This window comes from Charadrius vociferus, unplaced genomic scaffold (assembly GCF_000708025.1).
Source record: "Charadrius vociferus isolate BGI_N301 unplaced genomic scaffold, ASM70802v2 scaffold334, whole genome shotgun sequence".
NCBI classification, from domain to species: domain Eukaryota; kingdom Metazoa; phylum Chordata; class Aves; order Charadriiformes; family Charadriidae; genus Charadrius; species Charadrius vociferus.
The window spans coordinates 43,096-67,818 of NW_009648037.1; the positions used below are offsets into that span (position 1 = coordinate 43,096).

Consider the following 24,723-nt stretch of genomic DNA (forward strand, 5'->3'; position numbering starts at 1 on the left):
CTCTTTCCCAGTTCAGGAATGCACTGTGCAGCTGAGGGGCAGGGTGAAATGTCACAGTCATCTTTCACCTGTGTGCTTTTGGCTCAACGTTTGTGATGGAGGGTTAGTCTTTTGAGCAAAGAACTGGCAGGTTGTGGGGGTGAGTCCTGCAATTGCAAACCTTCAACCATGGGTCATATGGCTCGGGTTTAAAAAAATATTCCACTTTTCCCAGAGAGCAGAAATCCAACACATCTTCAGCTTGCAACAACAATCTTCTCGGAGGAGCGAGTGATAACAGGTGCAGAACACTGGCTTTCATGGGCAACCTCTGCTTAATTGCTGTCCTCCCCCCTCCCCCCCCTCTGATTATGTACATGCGTCGTTGGGCTTCATGGACGTGGAGAGTGGAGCAAAGGAAGGTTTGGGAGGTGCTTCTGGCTTTAGTGAGGGTGTGCGTTTCAACCCCGACCTCGTCAGCGAGTTGTAGGCGCTGAGACTCGGCTGCCGGGATACAGTCACAGCCTGTGCCTGGGCAGCGTGGACTTGTATTGAGTCCACTCGCTGCGGGGCTGGTGGTGGGTTGTCACCCCGGCCGAAGCTCTGATTGCGGGAGAGGTGGGACGAGTTAGAGGAGTTAGTGTTGTTTCTTTTGAGGGTCGATGTCTGGTGACTTCTTGTGAGTGAGTTTGTAGGGTAGCTTCTCTTGTAGTCCACGTTGTAAGCAGAAGAGTGCATCTCCAGCCGCTTGCTCAGGCCACTCTGCGACAGCGAGGCGCTTGGGGGCCCGAGGGAAGCTTCGCGCTGGGGTACTTTTGGTGGCATGCTGTCAAGATTTTCCACCAGGTTAACCCCATGGCTGGGGCTTTTGCTACTGAGATGGTCCTTGATTGTTTTGTACTCAAGAGTGGCATTCTGGTCCTCCACAGACATTTGAGCCCCATCGCTCATTTTTGGCTGGTCAACATACTCATGCTGGTAGCCTTGCTGGGCTATGGGCAGGACGACAACACTGGGAATGTGGCTAGGAGAAGCCCTGAGGGGCAGGTCAGTTGGGATCACGGGAGAGGCCATTGGGGGGATATCTTTTGTGCAGGCATTGATGAGGTTCTGGTTTCTCTCCCATTCTCTGCTGCCACGGCTGGGCTTTCTCTTCTGTTGCAGGGTTGGGGTGGACTCAGGGGTTGGCAGGGCGGCCAGGTCCAGATGGTGCTGGTCAGCTTTGATTAGCATCTTGGCAGTGCTGCCTGGGGTAGCCAGCTTGCCATTGTGCATCAGAGGCGTGAGGATAGCTTCAGGCTTTGGCTCCTTGGACTGAGCATCCCCAAAGAGGCCACTGAGCTTGGTAACACTGCTCATGGAGCCGCGGCGGGAGTGGGTCAGCTCCTTCTCTTTCCTCTGCGAAACAGCCACATCTCTGCGGCGATGGTCGCAGATGCAGTACACTATGATTCCCGAAAAGATGGCCCCCATGACAAAAGCAAGAATAACAGCAATGGCCAACAGGGTGACAGGCACCAGCTGATCATGACCCTTCAGGTAACTCTCACGAATCACTCCTGCAATAAACAGCATACAGTGGTTAAACAAACTAAGGACAGGGAAAAGCTATTTATCATTAACTGCTTAGCTCAAAGGCATGCCCTGGGAGGTTTGTTGGAGTTTTGCAAGGTGATTTTTGATCAGCTTGCCCAAATTTGGAGACATACTGTACCTGCCTGCTACATCTTGCATGTGCAGCCTTGGGCTGGCAATACAGCTTTCAGATCTGGAGTTGAAGACTACGAAGTTCAGGAGGGGAGAGAGAATTTACTTGCAGGGCAAGTGCCATTGGTTTGAAATCCTGGCCCTGGACAACTCACATTGACTCAGCAGGTCAGAGCTATTATTTCTCCTCCTCTGACATAGTGCTCATTCCTCCCCTCCCTTCATCCGATCTCTGCTCAGCTAATACCATCTTACTTTTACTACGGTAAACCATTCACATTGAAAAACCTTTACAAGGAAGAGAGGAGACAGAAGCTCTGCAAATACCGGAGAAGTGCATCCCACATTGTTTAAAATTTCTTTCTCTGCTTGTCATTCTGTTCTCTGTCATGTGTTTTAAAAGTCAGTATCACATGCCTGAGCTTCAGGAGGATGCTTAAATAACTATGAAAGATAGAGCGCGGTGTTGAAATCTATTGAGCCTGCTAGACGACTGTCCTTGCTATTTTAATTTTAAAAGCCCTTTTTTGTTCTGAACATATGAATAGGTCAAACCCTTTGCTGAAGCCCGTGTTTTCTCAGCTGAAAGCCTGACTCTAAAGGCCTCATCTTGCGGTCCTGTGCTGTGGTCAGAGATCATTGTCAAATCTTACATGGCCCTCCAAGCACCTGCTGTCAGAGAAGGCATCTCTGGCAGAGTGCACCTCCTCCATCTGAAGTCCCTGATACAGCATTAATCAATACCCTGAATTTCTGAAGAAAGTAATTTTTTCTGACATAGTTGGGCACTAAGCCAGCAGCACTAATGAAAGACAAGCACAGAGCCTCTAGTTGGCTTTTCTTCATTTCTGGTTTTGTTCTTAGTGCTTAACAAGGAGCAGCCACAGCCTGACAAGGAGCTGAAGGAACATCTCTTCCACCTCTTTCTCCAGAGATGGTCCAAGTGCCAGGGCATTAAAAACTCCATGTACTCCAAGGAAATTTAATCTTTGTCCTTATTACAGGAGAGAAAGCAAGAAAGAAAATGTACCTCCAAGGGTCTCCTGAGACTTCATGAAGATACAAAACTTTCATGTTGTAAATCAACTTCTAGAATAATGTCTTTTCATGTATTTGGCAGACAAGGTATTAGTAGCCCAGAATTAGAACCAAATGCAAAATACTCCTCAGAAAACTGTTAAAAGAGCACTGAAAAGTTGCCACTATCTCACAGAAACCGTTGATATGCATTCTGGCTAGGTATAGTATTGCTTCTGTAGCATATAGTTTTCTGTCCCCATTTAATTGCAGCATTTAGGTGGACAAGGGTTATTTGCTTACAAGATAGGAACTTTATATTTAAAAGCAAAGCAGCTCTTTAAATCATAAGCCCCTGTGTGTGACATCACAGCTGGTTGCCACGGAAATTACTGTGCTGCGACAAACAGAGGATTATGATTTCATGAGAAGAATAAATAGAAAGAGTAGATGACCGCTTAAGAAAATAAGATCCTGCATTCATACAAATGTCTTAATAGTAAAAAAGTAAGGGGAGGAAAGTAAATCTCAGGAAACAATATATAATTGGAAACAATCTTTAAATTAACTGTTTCTAAGAGAACCCTCTTTTAAAGTCCAGCAGCCTTTTAAGAGACAGATTTTTCTATTCTTTGTCAGCAGCACTTAACAAGCAGAGGTAGAACCTAACCCTATAATCTAAATCCACACAGAAAATTGCTGTATATAGACCAGAAACACAGTCTAGTGGTTATGGCGCAGTCAGCAGTAACTACATTTCACTGCAAGGGTGTTGGGTCTTCTGTGGACGTTACACCTGCTGATATTTCCATGCTAGAATCTGCAGCATTTTGAGACCAAATTTATTTACACTTGTAAAACTGTCTGTGGTCATTAGCTGGAGAATCAGAAATAAAGAGTCTTAAATGGGTGGGAAGGATGGTCAGGGAAGTGTTAAGTCTTATCCAGAAATGCATTGCTGGGTGTGTAGTTAAGGAGAGCTTCAGCTTGAAAAAGCCTAATTTCATGGACACCTTCCATGCACAAACTTCTCAGAGATACGTCCCTTTGAGTACGTAAGTTTTCTGTTAAGTACATATGTTTTTTGCATGAAGAAGACTTAAAATCCCTGCTCAGTGCCCAACTAAGGGTGTCAGAACCTACAGTCAAAGCCAGCATGGGTTCATGAAAGGAAAGTCATGCCTTACTAACTATCCTTTTATTTATAGACTGGGGGAAAAGATGCTGGAGTGCAGCTCTGCAGAAAGGCATCCGGTGGTTTTGGTTGATGGTATGCCAAGTGAACAAATCAACAATGTGCCCTGGTGGCCAAAAAGGCTGACCATATAAAAATATTAGAATGTGTCCAAAGGAGGACAACAAAGATGGTGAAAAGACTACAGGGTATGACTGATGAGGAGCAGTTGAAGATACTCGGTTTGTTCAGCTTAAAGGAGACCTCATTGCTACTTAAAACTTCCTCATGATGGGCAGTGGAGCGGGAAGGGCTGATCTCTTTCAGGTGTCCAATGATTGATAGGATGCGAGGGAATGGCTTAAAGGTCGCATCCATGCCTGACATTTCCTGCTGGCTAAGTGAGGTTGCTCTCCACCCTCAGCCTTCAGTGCTTTAGGCTAAGTCCTGCTCTGCAAATGATAACCTTAACCATGAACCTGCATCACTGCATACAGACACAACATGAAATCTTCAGTTTTACGTTACCAGTGGGTACTGAATGATTACAGTTCATGTTACAAAACTTCCACATAGTTCAGACTGAGTGACCATATGTTCAAGAAAGGAGTAGCTGAAATGATGTCGCTCATGCTGCAGGTGTTTTAATCAGCAGAAATTTATGAGGGTCTTAAAACAGCCTGATTCCAGCTCGTTTCTCCTAAGCTCAAACTTTCCTGATGTTTATTATGTTTTCTATACTAGAGTTAAAGGATATTTACCATCAGTGGCTTTGCTCTAGGCAGGCAGAACTTCTCTGGACACAATGTCAGGTTAATGATATAATTCATTTTTTATCATGGATCACATCCATGTGTCTTTAGTTAGCAAGCAAGCCCAACAACTCTAACTTAACTGAAGTGAGATAGGCCAGATTTGACCCTGCATTAATGTTTATGGAATAGATACAATTAAGTAATGAAAAAGTATGAGGAATGTTCAGCATCCTACTGTCACAACCACAGTGGGGGAAAATCTGACATGAAATAGGCTGATAATTGCAGTCATTGTCAATCAACATCTCAAGCCCCTAGCATCAGTAGTAACTGCTTTCACAGACAGTGATGAATAAGCAAGTGTGTGATCCTAACTATGTCCCCAACACAAGACAGTTTGAAAGCAAACAGACAGGACAGTGTTCATGCCACTTCAGAGACTGCATTGTGTGTGCTTATACCTATCCTGCAGTTCTTAAAGAACAACACATTCCCCAAGGCTCAGTCCAGCATCATTCATGAGCACTCATTATTCAAAGAATTAAAATAGATGGAGAAAATAATCAGAAAAATGTAGGGCCTGCATTTTTGAAAGTCAAGTAATGTATTCAGACTCCCAGCTTTGAGGAAAGTATCTGCTATTGGAAAGTCTCATAGTTATATATTACCTGACATCCTTATAAAATGCTATGAAACCAGACTGTAAAATATGCTCGATAGAAATATAACTGTACTATTTTTATCTTATATTTAATAATAACAAATTAGTCTAAATTTAAATACTTACACTTTTAAAATACTATGTCTAGCACTTTCCTGTTTGCAATATGTTCTTTCCAAATGTGAAAATACATTGCTTATTTAATTTTATGTGGTCTGAACTGCTCATCCATACTTTTGACTGTTTTCTGCAGGACATGGATACATATTACCATGGATAATAGTCAGTTATTCTTTGCAAAGGGATATTGTTGACAGAATTACCTGACAGAATTACCATTATGCTTGGGACAGGTCTGGTGGTAAAAATGGTAAAAACTGAAAAAGCTTCAAAGACATAGATGAGGTTAAGTATTTGCACCTTCAAGGATCAGACCTTACATGTCGCTAAGGCCACAAACAAGCTGACACTTATCTATCTCCCTGAAGTCTTCCAGTTAAGTCAAGTTCTGTCCCTTGCAAATCACAACTGGGCTTACGACTTCAGGGTCTTCCCACGTGTGTTGTACTATTATTTCTGGCTACTAAAAGAGTCAGGCTAGTCACCTGCTTCCCATAGACAACCTGATCCTTCCCCCACTAACTTTCTGTAATTTCATCCCATGTCCTTTTGTCTGCGTCCCCTAACATCACAATTCATTTTCTCAGTCAGTATGCCCTGTACTGTAACAGTCTGGAACATGCAAAATCACCTCTTCTTACTCATGCAATAAGAAAGAAGACCTGATATGGTATTGTATTATTCTGCTATATATAATTCATTCTTTCTTCCAGCAGCAGGTAAGGTACACAGTGTTGGCTGGCTGGTTGGTTAAGAGGACATTAAGAAAAATGTTTCCAAACCTTCAAAGTGTTTCACGTCCGAAATGAGCTAGTGCTTGGATAAATCACACGAGTAGAGTATTGATCTAGCTTGTTCACTACAGGTAGTTGAGGAAAAAGCAAGGAGTCGTTAAATTTTATGTCAATAATACCTTTTCTAAAGTTCGGGAAAAGGTGAGAAGCAGGTTTGTTGAATGTCTCTGGGTGAAAATAAGAGAGAAAACAAAAGACCAGAGGTGCTACAATGATACAGATCTACTGTATACTAGATTATAGTAAGCAGGAAGGAGATGAGGCGTCTTCTTTTCACCAATTAACAGAAGTATTCAGGGTTAGGACTATACCCCTATATCTTCTAAAAAACAAGTTAAAAAGCAAGATGTGCACAGTGCTGAAAGTAGTATTGTATGAAAATGCTGATGATGCTATTCTGGGCAGGTTCTGCTCCTTCTAATTCTAACAGGAAAGAACTTCTGAGGGCAGAAGCGTAATTAGAAAGAAATAATCACAAAGGAATAGAGTTCATCATTCAAAAGAACACATGGCATGAGCATAACTGAATAAGAATAATGAGTATCAGTACAACAAGCTTCAAAAGAGGACAGACAGGGAAAGACATGAAGACTGAAGCATTTACTCGTTTTCCTGCTTCACTTTTCAGCAAAAATCTCAACTCTGGTCTGTGATCAGAAATGTAACAGTCAGGGAGTAAGTGTCGACCCGAACAGAGAAAAGAGGTAAAAATATTTAGATAATGTAGAATTTTCAAGTTGCCTACAGGAATTTGTCCCTGACTGCTTCAGGAGCTAGCCAAAGCAATTTCTAGACATTGTACAGTATCTTTGAGAACACTGGAGGAAGTATGAGCATCAAGAGCTCTGGAAAAGGACAAGCATATCACCTGCCTTTAAGATGAGCCAAAGGGAGGACCTAACAAACAACAGACCTGCCAGTCCAATTTTTAGAATGGGATGACACTACAACAAGTGATTAAACAATCAATTTTATGAGCATCCAAAGGATGATAAAGTAATTATAAAAAAAGCCAGAGCAAATTTGCGAAGATTAAATTACATTAAACCAGACAAACTTCCTTTTTTTGACAGGATAAATGGCTTGTTTTTCATGGGGAAACATTAAGTACGATACCCTTTGACTTCTGTAAAGTCTTTGACTTATTTTCTCAGAAGCAAATGAAAGTGAGCTAAAACCTGCTGAAAAGCTGCAGCTGAAAAGTATTGATCAAAGGTCTACCTGGAAAGAGATCTGAAATAAGGTGTCGTCTCAGGAGAACAGCAATTAACAGGCATCTGCAGAAAGGAGACCTCAACTGCAGAGGCCCAGCAAAAGAACTGTGTCCTCTTAGCATGCACAGGATAAAAAGAGACATCCCATGATAAAGCCTGAATTCCTTTGTCTCATCTGTGATCACGGACAGGGATGGCAGAACATCAAGAAGAGCCCCCCAGTCACATTCCTCTATGTCTAGGTTCTGGCGTACGCTTTGCAGCGATCACAAACTGGAATTCCAGCTTATAACCCTCACAACTGCTTGATGAACAAAAACAAACAACGAACCACTGCCTGGTTTCAATAGCTCAATGTGAGGTTGTTTTAGTGATACAGTAGTCTGGATGCTGCCTTCTTTCACAACCAAGCTGACGTCAGTGAGAATAACAAGCGCAGGGCAGAGAGCAATGCCTGGTCCCGTAACTACCTGTCACCAAAAATAACCCCTTTCATTTCAAGCACTACAGTTAGCTGTAGTGTGGACACAAAGACAACCCTGAGTCAGAAATGACGTGTGGCTGTGAGAGGTGTACCCTGGACCACATGCCATGTGCACCAAGAACGCTCTGTGATCACCTCTGCAGGGAGCTGTCATTGTCCAGCTTTCCGTAGTCGCCTGCAACAGATGGTAAAGTCATAACCCCAAATGGTGGCACACATGAAACTGAAACACAGAGGTGGGAAATGAAGAATGATATTTTGGCAGGAAAGCTGGGGAATAACTATCAGGGAATACGGTTAATATTTATGTCTAGACCACACATTAACAGCAGTCAGGGAGTGAGAGTCATTGCTGTCTTAAGCTTTACCTCTCTAGCTAAACAGGAATGAGCCCACTTCAATCTCCAACACCTACAAAATCACTTGAGACTTTCCACAGAACAAGTCATTGCTCCAGAAAGGCACAATGATTTCTTTACTGTTGTTACTTAAGGGGAAAACCTTGCAGTTAATTTCATTCTTCAGTGCAAGCTTCTCTGTCTGATGTACGTCTTCCTCTGCTTAGACTTGCAAGAAACGCTGGTATAGACTCATTTTGAATGGAGGTTTTTATGGGCTTCAGAATATCTTTTTTAAATACCACTGAATAGGTTTTCAACATGTGTCTCCAGGTGTTAGAACTGTGTTTACAGGCAGTCTCATGCTGCTAAAAGACTATTTCAGCCTGGAAAATCCCTGCAGGTATTAACAAGCTTTCTTCCTCCCTTTTAACCAGCAATAGGAACTGGAAAAAAAAAAAATCAGATGAATTTAGACTGGACACCCTGATTTAAAGTGATAGAAAATTCAGGAGTCTACCAAGCATTTCTGAGATCTTATTTCATTGTTTTCTTGAAGGAGTAATTTCAAGGTTTGACATAACCCAACCACATTATAATCCAAATGATTTGATGTTTGTGACTTTATTAGAACTGCTTTGTTAAAAACAGTAAGTAAGCTTTTTCCTTCATCTTCCTTCTTGCTGCAAGGACTTGTTCTGCTGACTCAGTGCAATTCTACCCAGTATTCGTTTTTCTGGACTCTCAGTGTCACCAGCTAAAAAAAAACAGCTCAAACTTTCATAGTTAAAGCTGCTGGCAAATGCTTCCCCCCCCCCTCCCCATCCCCTCACTGTACTGTTGATTTGTAAAGGTCTGCAACTCTAAGTTTTGCATGACTGTGCTGAGAAGAGCAATCCATCTCCCCCCAGATTCTGCCCTACAGCTCTCAAAGCCAGTTGCCCAAGCTAGCAGTCTGAGATATCCAGCAAACAAAAAGAGGATGCATGGGCTGGGAGAGATGAATGAGTTGGGTAAAGAAAAAACCTTCTGTTAGAAGAGGCCTGGGGATCATTAGAGGTATGAGGAGAAATCAGAACTATGAAAAGAAAATAGATATATAATGTGCCTGAAGTAACATGTAACAAAGACTTGAAAAGGATCTAAACAATCAGATCAGCCGTAGTGGCCTCTGTCAGGGGTTTTTGGCCTTTAATCAGATTTATTTCGGAAGCAATCCCTCCAGGATAGGTTCATCTATTGATCTCTGAGGGTGGTTTTCTTTTTCCTTTCAACTGGTCCAAATTATACCACTTCTCTCCACTTTTGATGAATGACTGTCGACACGACTCTCTACAGAAGAAAGATTGTTGTAATTTGCTAAAAGAGGGGAGATCAACAGGTGGCTTTGCTTTCAATGAGAAGATGGAGAACTTTCATTCTTGTATTTTTTTCAGCTAGATAAATTAAGCAAGAAGGGTGAGAGAAATGACTCCACCCTGTCCATATGAGATAACCCATGAGTCCTGAAGTAACATTTTCAGAACCGATTTCAATTATCTATTCTTAGTTTGACTATGAACCTGCAATCCAATTATTTTTCTATACAAAACCTACACCTTGACCACACTTGTGAATTTTGAGAAATTAGAAACAAGCAGTTCTTTTTCGAAAGGGGGTGTTATAGATGGAAATTACAAGGTTGGAATGAGCAAATTAATGCTCAGACAACTCCCACCACCATTGAAACAAAGGGGAAGCAGACCTGAAAAGGACTGGAACAGCAAGCTCTTAGAGCTTTTTTAATTGTGTTACTTCTGTGTAGTATCTCTGTAAATAAACCAGTTTATTAAGTTTGCAGGTACGGGAGAAGGTTTGAGATGCACAGCCTCCTGGATCTGTAATATAATGATGAAAGTCATTACAGTCCTGAAGCCAGCTCAATTTTATTTGTCCCAGCGGCTAGGCTCAAGGCCGGCTCTTGCACTAGAAAGTGCTTGACAACCTTTCTCCCACTGGCAGGTGGTACGCAGTGGCTGATCATTTTGAACTTTCCTGATTTCAGTACTTTCCGTCACCTCTCACCCTTTCCCAGTGTGCAATGATAATTTTAGATGCCTCTGTGTGATAGGGAATAGGCAGACATAGCAGGTCCTTTAAAAAAGTAAAACATGGGCATTCACAGTAGTTAAAACAAGATGTATGAAACCCAAATGTCAAGGAAAATTAATTCTTTTGTAGCTTGTCTCGGCAGAGGCAAACTTTATGCTGCTTTGCATCTTAAAACACAAGTTTCCTTTAAAGTCTGCTGCATTTCCTCTAATGACGTAAAAAAAACTCAGTGCACATTCTGGGACCTTTCTACTATGCCTGGGATGAGCTTAAACATATCCAGATGCTCTTTATTAGTTTACTTCAGGGGATCTTTCACAGCTGGGTTAAACCAGATTTACATATGTTTGGCTGAATATGCATGATTTCAGGGCTCCAGAGAAGTTGTTGTAGCCTGCAAAGTGAATCTCTCATCTTCACAGCTCCCTTTTCACTGCATGGAGCTCCTCTGATGGCGCAGAACAAATGCTGGGTTTTTGTTAGGTTTTTTTTTTCTCTTTCTGCCCCCCCCCCAGCTGTGGGCATTATGTATTCTGGGCAGCCCAGTGGCCTTTCTGGAAGCAGTTTTTATGAACAGTGTCAAGAAAAGAGAAGCTGTGACTGAGAAATTCTGTGGCTTTTCCTCTCCTTTTTTATAGCCTGTTTTGAACTATGGCCTTTCTGTACAACAGGGAAAAGTGAATTTTGCTGAATGTCAACATAAGCAGCTCTGCTTAGCAGGCTGAAGCTCAAAGCAGCCTTATGGAAGAACCGGGGTTAAATTTCAAACACTGCATAAGACCTAAAAGCAAAAACCGTCTCCTCATCAGCTCTGATTTCTTTAAAGACACAAAAATGGAAATGCTAGTTTGGAGCCACTACTGTGACTGAACCCACTACAGCTGAACTAACAAAGGAGCCGTCTATTAAACACCTAAGACATTTAGATAATAACACTATACCCTATATATCCTATTCTATGAGGTCCCTGGAAATTATTATTAAACCGTTGAACAACTATGTGACCAAGCCAACAATGTTTACTCATGTACACAGACTGTATTTCTTAGGGATAGCCCTTCTGCCCACAGCCAACCCTAATGTGCTGGTGCACGTTAGGAACGTCGCTGGACCCTGCATTAGATCTGCTTTTAGAGAGCGGAAGGATGAAACCTCTTCTGTCATTAAAACATCAGCACCGTATATTTTGTGGCAGAAAGCAAACACTGTGGATTAACTCTTCATTTCTCCTACACTCATGAACACTGCAGGTGTAGTCAAAAGGCCTGGATTAAGAATTAAAACATGCCCCCAGTGATCAGTAAAAGATGACTGCTTCTTCTAAAAATATTTGCAGCACTGGTGCTGTAGGCAAAAAATAGCTTACACACGTCTGATGTTAGGTTTATCATTTCCCTCTGTATTGCAGTCCCATAAACTCATCTGCCTTTGAATACATTAAGTGACTGAGGAATTGCGATGAGTTTGAAACACTGGCCATAACAGTCAGCAAGACTAATTTTACTGCTAGTTTTTTCCCTGTATCTCATGATTCTTCCCATATAAATACCAGAAGCCTTCTTTCCTCTCAGTCATGTTCACTCAAATCTATTAAACACCTAAGACATTTAGACAATAACACTATACTCTATATATCCTATTTTATGAGTTCCCTGGAAATTATTATTAAACTGCTGAAAAACTATGTGACCAAGCCAACCACGTTGACTTATGCACACAGAGGAAAAAAAGTTACCTCCAGTAAAGCAAGAAGGGTTACTCCAGCCACACCCTGAGGTAAAACACAGCATTTCCCTGATGGACTTCTCCTGGTGCTGCCTATCATCTCTCTCTCACTTACTTCATTTTCTGTCTCCAGTGGTGGCTTACTTCATGCATTTTCCTGTCTGTCAAATTTATAGTTCTCTGCATTTTTTGACCTAATTTGTTTTATTGCACATTCCCCCCCCGCAACTTGAAGGCACTGCATGTACATTTATGCTTTGATGCCGTAACTTCATTGATGTTTCCTGTCTGTGCATTTTTTAACATGCACACTGATTACTCCCACCAGTCTGCTTCTCTGGATGAGACGAACCCGTAGCTTCATCTCAGAGGACATCCTCTAGCAAGCAGGTGCCTGACCCAGCTCCAACAAAGCTGCACTGCGGCCAGCAGCAGTCGAGCCATAGTAGTGTGTGCAAACCAATGTCTTCATTGACACACATTCAAAGCCCCTCCAGACATCCTCTTGACTATCCAGCAGCAGGCCAGGCAGTTGTGCCTGTATATTTGCTTTATCACACATCTCACAAGCAGCAGTGTATCTGCAATACAACTACTCCCCCAGCTTTTCACTCAGTTCTGGTACTGGACCAAACCTCCATTCTCTGGATTTACTGTAGTGTATGTTCAGTTTCTGCTCGTGCTCTTCCTTTAAGCCAGTATTTTCCACCACTGCAGGCAAACCAGGCAGCTTGCACATCTAGTTAATCAACATGAAGGTAGGTCCTATAACAAGGAACATGACCGGCTTTTTTCGTATCTGTAGACTAGTTCTCAACATACATTTACTGACCTACAGGTATACAAATTTCCCTGTGAGAGGTTAAAGCCTCATTTTTTTCCTAGCATTGGGACCCTAACAAATTTTATCACAATCTCTTTTCTCTCAGTAATATATATTTATTCTCTTTCCTCCTGTTTAAACACAGTATAGGTGAGACCAAATCTTTTGTGGAAGCACAGCTCATGTTATCAAGTTGTCTTGCCATGAGCAAGTAGAGATAAACTGTATTGTCTTTCCAGGTCTCAATGCTGGGTACATGAAAGTACCCACTGATTTGATATTAGCAATTTAGTTCAATGAATGAGAAGTGCACGCTGAGATATACAAATCCCCCTGGGTAAGGAAAATTGGTCTTGCTGGATGAGTGCCTCAGGGCATTGCCTGTAGCTTGGTCATCTTTAGACAAAAAGCACATAAAGTGTTGCAGGACTGTAAGACCTCTTTAAGACACTGAATAGAGGCTACTGTTTTGTGGAGATAAAGCTGAACGTTATCTGCAAAAAAAAGAGCAGTGCTCTTTATGTTCTTTATTATAAGCCGTGATTGCCCAAACCTCTGGGCAGGCTCTGTGGTGAATGCAAGAGGTTCAGTGGGGAGAGCAGGCAGAAGAAGGGACAGAGGGCACTCCTCCTTTGAGAGCCTCTGATTGGGACTCATTCAGCAACGAATACACATGGAGAATTGTTGAACTATTCGATGGGAGCTATAAGCTGGTAGCAGGGATTAAATTTCTCCAGTGCTGACCACAGGCTCAAAGAAACTACCGACGGCCTTTTCTGCACCACATGACAAGACCACTTCTGTTAGTTTCTTTACAAACAAGCGGTACTCAGAGTTTACCCAGCATCATGGCTTCTGCCTCCCTCACCCTGCTTGCTTCCAAACAGGAGCTCAGTACAGTTTTCTGATTTAAAGAATAAGGTAACACCTGGAAAATATATGCTTCTTAAAATACCTTTGGAATTATTTTAATGAAGGCTTCGGTGTGCTCCTGTTCAGGAGGTGTTTCTGTGCACGCTTAAATTCCCTGTCTGTGCTGGTACTGTTTATTTAGTAATTGCAGATCTTTCAGGCTCTCCAAAAACCCCCCTCTGTTTCTTTCAACAAGAACATGATAGTGAATAACAGTAGCTTTGTAGGGCTTTAAAAATGTGCCTGCTTCCCCCCCTTTTTTTAACAGCTGTTCTTTTATTTTCTATCACAATTGTGGGTAAGATGGGATGGAGCATGAACAAGATGGCATATTATTGACAGCATGCAGCTGGTGTTATTTTCCAATTAAAAAAATCCTTGTTGGGCATATGAAAGAAATCTCTAGTTTATGCCCAGTTGTGACAATGCTATCAAGCTGCACCTTCATCTGACATTTTATTTCACAGAAGATAGCAGTCTTTGTTTGCTGGTGGGAGAACTGCAGTTTAATATCCAGGGGTAACCACTTTGTAGACGTGGGAGGCTAGAACTGGTCTGGAGGCTATCCTCTGGGACTCACTATTTCAGAGTACTACAGGTATCCTTCCCAGCCAACACAAAGTTTGTGATGAATGTGCTGTTACCCATTTCCAAATGTTTGCTGTATTGTACAGCTGTGCCAGAAATGCCTCCTAATGCTTCCTGAGCAACTTCTCTATAAACTGCCCTAAGCTCTTCTAATGCCAATGGAGCTGTTAAAATCTACTTCAGTGGAGACTCTGACTTATTCTGATCTGCTGGGGCAGGGAGGGCTGTCAGACTATCAGCTGGTGGTTAAAGTGCTTATCAGTCACAGCACCAATGCTCAATGTACATGGAGCTGTCTGTGTATTTAGTTGCCTAATTGTGACAAGTGTCTTCTGGGTATGAGGGACTGCGATTTTTCAAAAACTTACAGCTTTGGCCAATGAAGCTCTTTTTTTCCCTCATGGGGATGTCAAGATGCACATTTTTGATATAATGGTAAATTTGCACTATCTGCTTCAAAACTTATCAATAAAATGCCCTTAAGGCTCTTTTTGTAACATGAGAATAACAACATGTTTTTCCCTATCCTCTTTCTCAGCTACTGGCACAGAAAATATTAGAACACATGACTAAAATCTAGCAAAAGTCATAGCAACAGTAATCGGATACCAGAGACGATAGTGTGTCACTAAATGGCTATTAAAGAGCTCGAAGTAACACCTGCCTAAACACCTGACTAAACTAAGGATATTTTCAGGAATGACTATATTCCAAACACCATGACATTTGTTATCTGTATTTAATGTTCAATAAAATTAACATAGCAAAATCTAAATTATGCCCTCTCCAAGTTTTTCTTTTTTTAATTAACTGCATGCTGTTAATCAGCAAGCACCAGCCCACCCTGACATAAAGAATTAAGCTTGCCTTTTTTACAGTCTTAAAGAAAACTAAGAAAAAAAGGAAAAGAGTCAGTCAGGATCCATCCTACACACTGAAAGGGAAGTTGATATGATTCACTAGAAGGCTGTCTATGTGAGAAGAATGTAGTTGGTGTTTTGTATGGAGGCATGTAATTACACAGTTCACAGTCCGCAGATCATATTAAAAGTGCTCTGAACCAGCACTGTCAACATTTATGTTGTTGTAAAATTACTACAGGACAACTTACCTATTAATTAATACAATTATTGAAACTAGGCATATCCTATATGAGAAAAATGAATTATTCAAATATCTTTAACAGCATATTGACATTTTAATTGTACACTGGCATTAACTTAACACCAAAAGGCATTTTAGTGTCTTTCAGCTACTAGATTTTCTGTTCTTAAATCCCTTCAAATCTCAAAGCCGTTTCAGGAATCTCTTATTTAAAGAGTTAGGTTGTCCTCCCAATTCAGCATCTTTGTATGGCACAACATCTCCCTGTTACTCAATATAAATGCCACAAAAATGAAACTGGGTGTTACTTAACTAGCTATTTCTAGATAGAGTAGTGGCCCTGTGGGGCCAGCATACCCTACAGCGAATTCCCAGCTCCTGATAAATATGTCAGTGCTACAAGGGTCAAACAAGAGCACGAGACAGTCTGTGTTCCTCCACCGAGCTGTCCTCGCTGGGTGACTGTGGACAAATGCAGCTGGGGATCTAGTCCATCACACAATAGCTCTAATGCCCTGAAACCTGAGCAGCTGCCTTGACAAATTAGACGTGGCCTTTTTTATTGAAAAAGCAGATCAAGGTCCCGGGGCAATGACAGTTTTTCCCTGTTTTAGTAAGACAAGCTTCTACTGCTCATTGCAGCCTGGAAATGGATAGTCTGACTTTAAATCTATGCAGGCGCACAATTACAGGTCAAGGATACCTGCTGTTTCCTGCAGCCACATTCGACATTTGATGAGCTCTATTTTAGACTTCACCCTTCTTTTATTTGTAAGATCCAGTAATGTAGGGACAGAAAAACTCTGTTGATAGTTTTCATAACCAGGGGTTGCACATTGACACAACCTCTTCTATTACCAATGACGTCTTTTTTTGGCAACTAAATAGCAAATCGCTCTTGGTTCTAATCTTGCTTCTCACGTTTCCACTTCTGCTAGTTAAGTCTGAAATCCATACGGTTAGTGAAATCTAGAAACATTTTGATTTCTGAAAATTTTAAGTTAGCGCCAGTGCTGAATTACAGGCATTTCTTTAGGTGTGGCACAGGCAGTTGGTATGTGTTGGAAAATTCCCCCTCTGTTACTTTGATTTCCTCATCCTTGCCTGTCTTTTCAGTGAAAACTTCTCCTCTCCTTGCACTTTCAGAATGTTACTACAGAAAATCTGTGACTAAATGAGCTGGGGCTTTTTACGTGAGGTTTGAAATGAAGATTTAGTCACAGAGAAGACTCACTAAATCACTGCCTTGTGTTCAATTACAATCCCCATTTTTTATTAAAATTGGCTTAAGGATGCAGCCCTGCCCAGGGACTTAATTTCTGTCATCTTTTCTGCATACCTTGTCTCCTCTCCATCTCTTTGCTCTTGTTCTCTTAGAAACTTAGAAATACATAATGAAAACAAGTTTGAAGAAAATCTGTTGTCAGAAATATCCTTCCAGCATTCTTCTTTCATCAATTTTATATATAATTTCCATCCTATTAATTAGCATCTAGTTTTCTACTGCCATCGTTTGAACTTGAGGATGCAATCTGAGATGATTAGCTGTCTCTAGCCCTGGGAGCAGACAGCTTGTACATGTAAGACAGAACAGAGGAAGGATCAGTGTCATTCCTCTGGACAAGTCTGGTATGTTCCCTTAATCCTGACTGCACAGCCCTCTGGTGCATGCCACAGGATACCAGCGACTCCAGTGTGGTGAGGTTGCCAATCTTCTGGCATGTTTACTAGTTATTAGCCTGATCTGGTGGCACAGGTACCTGGCCATTAAAAACTGTGCTGAAAAATTTGTTCCCATTTAACTGCTAACAATGGCGGTCTGGTTATTTATCTGATATGGAGCCAAAATGGTGCTCCACAGCAGGTATGCCATGATTAGTCTCTGAGACATTCAGCTCCTGGACAAGTTGCTCATTAGAGCCATTCTAGACATATATAGGGTTGTTTGTTTGTTTGTTTGAAAGAAAAAAAAGATTTTCTTAGTATTTTGCCCAAGCAGCTCGTATATGTGACAAATGCAAATAAGCCCCCCGCTCTAGAAACAGGGATGTTTACAGTAAGTTTATACTAATTTACTAAAAACATTTCAAAAAAGAAAACTACACACAGTAGTTTAGCACAGTCTAATCAAACCAACCTCTGTTTAAATCCTAATGGAAAAAGTAAGTAGGTTTTAATCTAGATGTGGATCCATAAAAGTTTAAATGGACTAAGTTCCGTGTCATCTTGTCTTGTGTAGGTGAAATCCCTTTGTGAAGCACTACAGCTCTGAGTAACCACACCTCTCACTTCAAATCTGAGCCAAATGCTACAGAATCACAGACAGAATCAGGGCAAATTCCCTACTCCCTTTCTCACAGCACTTTTATTATTAGACTTTGGGCAAAAGACTCGAAGTATAGTAAGCAAAGGATCTGGTCTGATTAGATCTTCATTGTTTCCTCAGCACTTGAAACTATTAGTGAACTGCAAAGTACTTGCAATCTGCTTTCTGTTTGTGTGTATAATGGTTTGAGACAGAGGAGAGAATACCAATGTTTGTGTAGGTTCCTCCCAGGCACATGTGCTTTGAGTTTATAGCTCTTCCCGAGCCCCATCCAGGCAGAACCCGCTATGGTGTAACTCCTTCTCCCATTACCCTAACAGTTTTTTTAGGATCAGTCAGTTCCTTCAGACAGTGCCAGAACGATGATATGGATCAAATACAGAGTATTTGCTTTACCTTGAAAATCCAAGCCTTCCCCCTCAGAACTGTGAACACTGCCTCAAAAGATAAGTTTTGACAAATTTTGTGCCGCTTTAAATCCTCTTCTGAATTATTACAAAATATCAGCAAGATAGTAACAACTTCTCCCTGCTTCCTCTGATAAAAATGCTTTGAACCTTTTAGATCATTGCACATATTAGCATATAACAATATTTTTGTGTAAAAATATACTCTGCAAATGTACTTCCTGGTGCAAAACTCAGCCCTCCCATGATGAAGACTGGTTGTTTAATTTACACAAAAAAAGAGTCTGAAGCTTTGCTTTGCCACATATTTTTTTTTTCTCTCATTTCATGTCTACTTGTATAGTATCTTGTTAAATCAGCACTTTGCATTCTTTATCATAACTGTACCTGAAGTTTCATATAATTCTGTCTCACTGCAGCAGAATCTGCCTGAACATTTGCAGACTCTCTGGAGACAAGCATTGTCAGCACTTGGCAAATCTTCCAAGTAGCAATAATCACAGTAAAATTTAGTAACACTGCCACTTGTGTACAATATGAAATATCTTCTGGAGTCAGGTTTTGAAATGAACAACCATTGGGCTCCCCAATAGCACAGTCCTCTCCAAATAGATGTGTTGACTATTGCTAATGATGTCTAATTCTGTACCAGAGGAAGGCCTGCAGTTAATAATAATAATATAGATTCTACAACCTATAAAATAACAGGTGCTACCAGATACTGTATCTACAGGAGCATTCTTGACATCCAGATACACCAGCAACTCTTAATTCTGTAAACTGTGTCCATCACATCCCGCTCCTAATCAGCTTTTTACCACTGTTACATGGATATCGACAAAAGGTTTGTTAAGGAAAGGAGATACCACCTCATAATCTTCACTTAATGAGCGTTGAGACAAGTAGGAATAGAAACATTAAGCCTGCTAACAGCAACGCTACACTTTCATCATTCAGTGCCCATCTCAGCCACGTCCACCTGAATGCTGCAGAGAAGAAGCTATAGCAGAACCATGAAATTGTAAGCTGAATTTGCAACCAATTTATCAAAACTGTGATTAAAAGGCAGGCTCCAGGCATTTAGGGAGCAAGTGAGAAAACTGAGCAGTTGGCTGCATTTGTGCTAATGAACCCAGGACTTGAAAAGCATGGGGCATTTTGAAGGGAGGCAGGAAGGACAGGAGGCAGCAGAGAAGGGCAGCAGGGTAATGAGGGGCAAGGCCAGCTACTCCTGAAGAAAATCACTTTGTTTTCTTCACATAGGCCTCTCTACGAGCAGACGTGTCTACTCCCCCCTTCGTTAGTAGGACCACTACAGAGAGACACAGCGCTACGGTACTACTGGGGTGTAGAGGGTAAAGCCTTGGAGCGCTCCACAGGAGGAGCTTCATGACTGCGGAGGGAGGGAGACCAAGTACAATGGCAGCAGGGGGGAAGGTTAGACGGCGAGGTTAGGGAAACTGTTTTGAAAAAGGTGAGAAACACACAATTAAATTAACACTAAAACACAGCAAGAAAGGAAACAAAATGTAAACATACTCTAGAACATGGTGTTTTTTGTTTGTTTTTTTTTTTTTTTCTGGGGAGGAGACGGAGAAGAAGAGGAAAGACGGGTGCAGTTTGCCCAATCAGAGCTGATTTTTTTTTTCTTTTGTTCTGCAATAGGAAGGGCAGATTCCTTAATGGCCAAAATGAAAATGCCAGTGGGATGGCAACGCATAGCTCCCACTTTATGGGTTGCACTACACATTTTCATCTTGACAAGAAATGTGATGTAGCTCAGAAACAACAATCCCAGAGTATATTTAGCTACAGAAGCTGTGGCACACAAATGTCACATTCCCATGATTCAACCCTTTTAAAGAACCCCCTCTTCACGCCCCCACAGATATTCCCCAAGATGCCTGCACTGAATTAAAAGTGAAGCATATGGATGGATGTGACATCATCAAAGCACCCGTGTTACAGAAAAGAAAGCAGCAAGTGGATTCTGTACAATTAGTACAATCAGTAAGAAGCTTTTTGTGAGCACAGGAAAAGAAAGAAAACACTGTCCAAAGGATTAGACACAACCAATGAAGAACAACACAACGCACCTTGCAAAACAAAGAGAAAATGTTAAAAAAAAGAGTATTTTTTCTTTGTGACTGTGTGAAAGTAAAAGAAATCACAGCAAAAGTGAAAACAAAATCTTGATAAAAGGATAGTAAGTGAAACATTTTCTGATTCAATTTTGTGTAAGAACTCTTTCCATTGCCCTTTTAAAACAACAAATCAATAGTAATTTTGGAGCCAACCGGCTCTGACTGGGCAAGGCAAGGAGTAACAGCACACAAGTAGATGGTAATGGTAAACAACCATGCGGTCACCTCTGCCGCCATTGTTTTGATTGCGTGTAGACTGCTTCCAGCTTTGTCAATATTCATAATTAGGCACCAAAGAATGCATGATATTCAAATGACCCTGTCAAGTGCTAATAAGGCTCTTTGGTAACCATCACTCCCTGGAGAGGGAACTATTGAATGTAAGCCACCTCATCAGTCAGTGAATTGAAGCGAAAATTATTAGAGTCCAACAGCTATACATTTATTAATATTTTCACTGCATGCTCTTCTGAAAGCTGCTACTGGCATACAAGATGCTTTTAAGAGCTAGCTTTCCGTCTATTAAGCATTGCTTCGCAAAAGATTTGCGAAGTAGGGACCCACACATAACAAATAGCGCCATTAAAATGCATACACATCTCCGCATTCCTCTGGGTACATAAAGGGCCAGATCTTCCACTATCGGTGGTTTCTGACACCGCTCCCCTGTCTGACGCCAGCAGAAGAGCTGGGTTCAAGGATCGCTTCCTTCCTTCCTTCCTCATCAACTCTGCTTAATGACATCCCCTCTTCTCAGGGTGGAGGAGAGAAAGATGCCACTTATTTTCAGAAGAGGGAACACTGGATTTTCTAAGAAATGTCCTCTCACCTGAAGCATTTTGCATACCAGGTGTTACCAACAGACTGGACAGAAAAAGACAAAAGCCTTATTTTTGTGGCTGTCAGCATTACCACTGATTTATTGCTGAGAGGAAAGGAGTGCTAGATAAACCACATGCCGTCTTTAGAAGGGCACGCAGGTTTGTCTGCCTTCCCTCCTCTACAGAGGTGATACCCAGAAATCATATTTTCTGAATTGTCCTTCTACAGCTGAAGAGCAAAGGCTGAGGAATTAAAAAAATGAAGATGATATCTCAAACTGAGCTTAAGTAGGAAAGAGGAATCTGGGTTTTTGCCTTCAGCACCCTCAGTCCCTTGCACCCTAAGTTACAGGTTTGAGTCTGAGTATTGCAGCTGCCTGAAATTCTTACTCTGCTGAGCAGAGGCAGTTTTTCCCATTTTTATAGGAAAAGCTAATTGCTGGGGGGTGGGAGACAAGTTTGCATCCTCTGCCTGAGGGACTTCAAATCTTCATATTCCATTTCCTGCCATCAAGCCTAAAAGCCAAGGCTACTAGATTAATGCTTGCCATGGCATCTCAGGAAATTTTACTGCATCTCCTGCCTAATTTAACTGTCCTCCTCAGCTGGAAAAGCGCTTCAGGCTTTGCCTCTGATGAGCCAGTCAGGTGACGCCCATTGCCTTCATGGCTAGTAACCCTAGGGCTCTTTGAGGTCAATCCTGGGGAGTTCAGTGAGAAATCCATGATGTCCCAGGACTGTGGGACGCACTGTGTATCTGGGGCTGTTGTGAATAACAGGCACTGAATTCACAGCTTGGGTCCAGACCATTGTCAGCTCTGCTGAACACTGTTCTGCAGTGGTAATGTGCTCATCACCCTCTGCTGAAAGTCTCCACAGCCAATGCAGAGAATTCCAGATTCACTGGGTCAGTCGGAGGGGAAGGAATATGATTTAGTAACCTACGAGTTTGGGCAGACAATGCAAAGCAGCAGGTCTGGCGTGCCAGTAGCTTCTACAGGAACAGTTGATGCTTTTGTCTAATGAGTTTTTCATGTAAAATGCATGAACAATAGAGACTGGAATCCACATTTCAATTAATATTTTAAGTGTTTTATATCAAGTATTCCTAGCAGAAAGGACTGAAGCTCATGTGTGTTCTTGCCCCTGGTGAGTGCCCTAACCACTCAGCAAGTGAGTTTCACTCATACCCATCCTCCTTCTAGCCCACTGAGTACTTAATTAGTCCATACACAGCGAAACATCTTCAACAAAGAAGAGATTGAAAGAAGCGATCTAAGAACACCCTGGAGAAGAATAACAAGGACTCAGATCCCTCTAGGCAGTGGAGCTATTTGAACTTAAGTCCCCTATTTACAAAGGAACCATTTGAACCTCTGAGTCTCAGATTAACAGGAGCTGGGAGAATGATGGAGGGCCAAGATGGAATGAGGGGGCACCACCATCTTTACATGGGAGAAAAGCTTCTTCCCCTCTAAGCACGTTCCAGTGGCAAATTTAGGCAATTCTCTGCCAAATTCTCTTTACGTACAGCAAAGGGGGACTGGAGGCAAAAGGACAAGGCCTTGTATTAGACCCACGTGTGCTTCAGCACTGGGCTGAACACTGAAACAACACCTAAATCCCAACCTTTTGGTGCTTTAAGAACACAATACAGAATCTCTCCTCACCAGCAGTCACCTCCACATCTTCTAAAATATGCTAATGACCTCCTCAGCCCCCACTCTCAAACGTATTTGATGCTCAGGTGTCATTGAAGACAGCGGGACTTAGGCCCAGTGGCTAGGACTGCTGTCAGCTTAACTTCAATGGTTAAACTAGCGCAGACTTTCAGTATCTCTGTCTGTCATCGAGAGACAGAAATAAGGCAAAAGCAGCTGAGATCTGCCGTGCTGCTCTGGGAATTCAGACAAGAAGGCAATATGAAAGTGCACCCATAAGAACAATGGGAAGCCACGGATCTTCCTCTGCCGGAGAACAGGGCAGATCAAGCTTAAAGAGAGCTAAATCCCCACTGTTTCCCTCCTTCCCGTACACATCCACAACGCGCTCTGCAGAGGCATACACTTCTGTTTGTTTTGTGTGGTTTCCTCAGGCAGTGAATTATCTAGGACTGAGTCTGAGATTGGCTGTTTAGTTTCAGGCTTTACGATAAGCTTTTAATTATAGCACAGGAGTTTCATTACATGTTACTCTGAGCCAGCTGGAAGCAGTTACACTTTAGTCCTCCCCCCCCTCCCTCCTCACCACAGGACGTCATTTCCAAGGCCTTACCCTTCTTGTCTTGATGATTATGGGATGAAACTGCCACATATGGATCTGTATTTTCAGATGAACCAAGCGGATCCTTCCAATCCAGCATGCGTCCCCTAGCATCATAACCCTGTCGAGCGCGAGAGTCGGAAGTGGTGGTGCTTGGGACTAGGGAACTGGAGTGTCCTGTTTACATTATAAATACAGGTAGGGAAGACAAGGCTCATTAGTCACTTACCACGCTCCCTCCCCACGCTCAGGAACGCACGCACTGCTTTGCTTCCGTGATGGGCGAACATCTTGTCTCAGGCCGAGCAATGTTTCAAAAGTCCTTCAAAGCATGGCCCCAAGGAAACAGGGGATCTGGACCTCCCAGATCCTGGTGTGAAGAGGTGCGTGCATGCCTCAGGCTGCCGCTGGGCCGGTGGGTGCGTGCTTTGACTCAACACAGCTACGTGCGTGTGGAAGAGGGTGAGGATGCTTTGTCTGAGTCAAGCATCCTTCAGCTGGATTAAGAACACGGGTCTGATCAACACTGAAGGGTCGGCCCACGCTGCCTGGTACTACCTTCTAATATGGCTGAAACTGAAGGGGAATGCCAGAGGAACTACAAAATGGCAACACCAGTGGCTCTCTGCCCCATGCCCCCAGGAGAACGAAGGGCTGCCCAGTACCAGCATGCATTGCCCTCCAGATGGGAAATGTGCTGGGCCTGTCAGCTGCTCACACCCCCTTGCATCTTTGCCATCGGTCCTGCCTGAGCTCATGGTCCAAAATGGCTCTGAGATAAGCACGAAACCGAACATCCTTTCTGCCCAGGGTGACAGTGAAGATAACGCGCTACTACGTGGATCTGCCCAAGAACCTGAGACTCCAGCAGCCACTGGACAGAGGTCTCGCATGACTTGTTTCCATTACAACTACTCTAGACATTGTTTCTGTTTTCCTGAAAAAGGCCGATGAGGTCCTCCTCACCTATCAAATACACACCAACAAACAGCACATTCCCTGGACATGCCCCGCTGGAAACACCACGCAATTTTAAGAGAGGTTTGGCTGGGTCTGAGACAAGTTTGTAGACTCATACATCCTTTGCAGCTAGATCCTGAGAAGTATGTAGCACCCAAAATGCTTGGACTGCTTGAAGTCTACCGTCCAACCTGGCTCCTACCTGGACTCCAATGGACCTGCTCCATCACTGCTGGGGTGGGGGTACCAGAATTCCATCCACACCACAACATTTTTACCTCAAAACTGGACACATCTCTGAAAGTTCCCTTTCGGCA

The 24,723-nt window shown here is 42.5% G+C and overlaps 1 protein-coding gene across 5 annotated transcripts in view; it reads right to left on the reverse strand.

Annotated features, from left to right (window-relative positions):
• Positions 1 to 348: 348 nt before the first annotated feature.
• SEMA6A (sema domain, transmembrane domain (TM), and cytoplasmic domain, (semaphorin) 6A) overlaps positions 349 to 24,723 on the reverse strand; it is a 113,641-nt gene continuing 89,266 nt past the window's right edge. For 2 of the 5 annotated variants that reach the window (XM_009883550.1, XM_009883549.1), the window contains exons 18-19: positions 23,459 to 23,623; positions 349 to 1,538 (exon numbers count right to left, since the gene is read on the reverse strand). In XM_009883550.1, coding sequence (XP_009881852.1) covers positions 349 to 1,538; positions 23,459 to 23,623 — 1,355 coding nt within the window. Of the gene's footprint in view, positions 1,539 to 23,458; positions 23,624 to 23,958; positions 23,963 to 24,723 lie in introns of all 5 variants that reach the window. The other 3 variants (XM_009883554.1, XM_009883553.1, XM_009883552.1) reach the window with 2 other exon arrangements.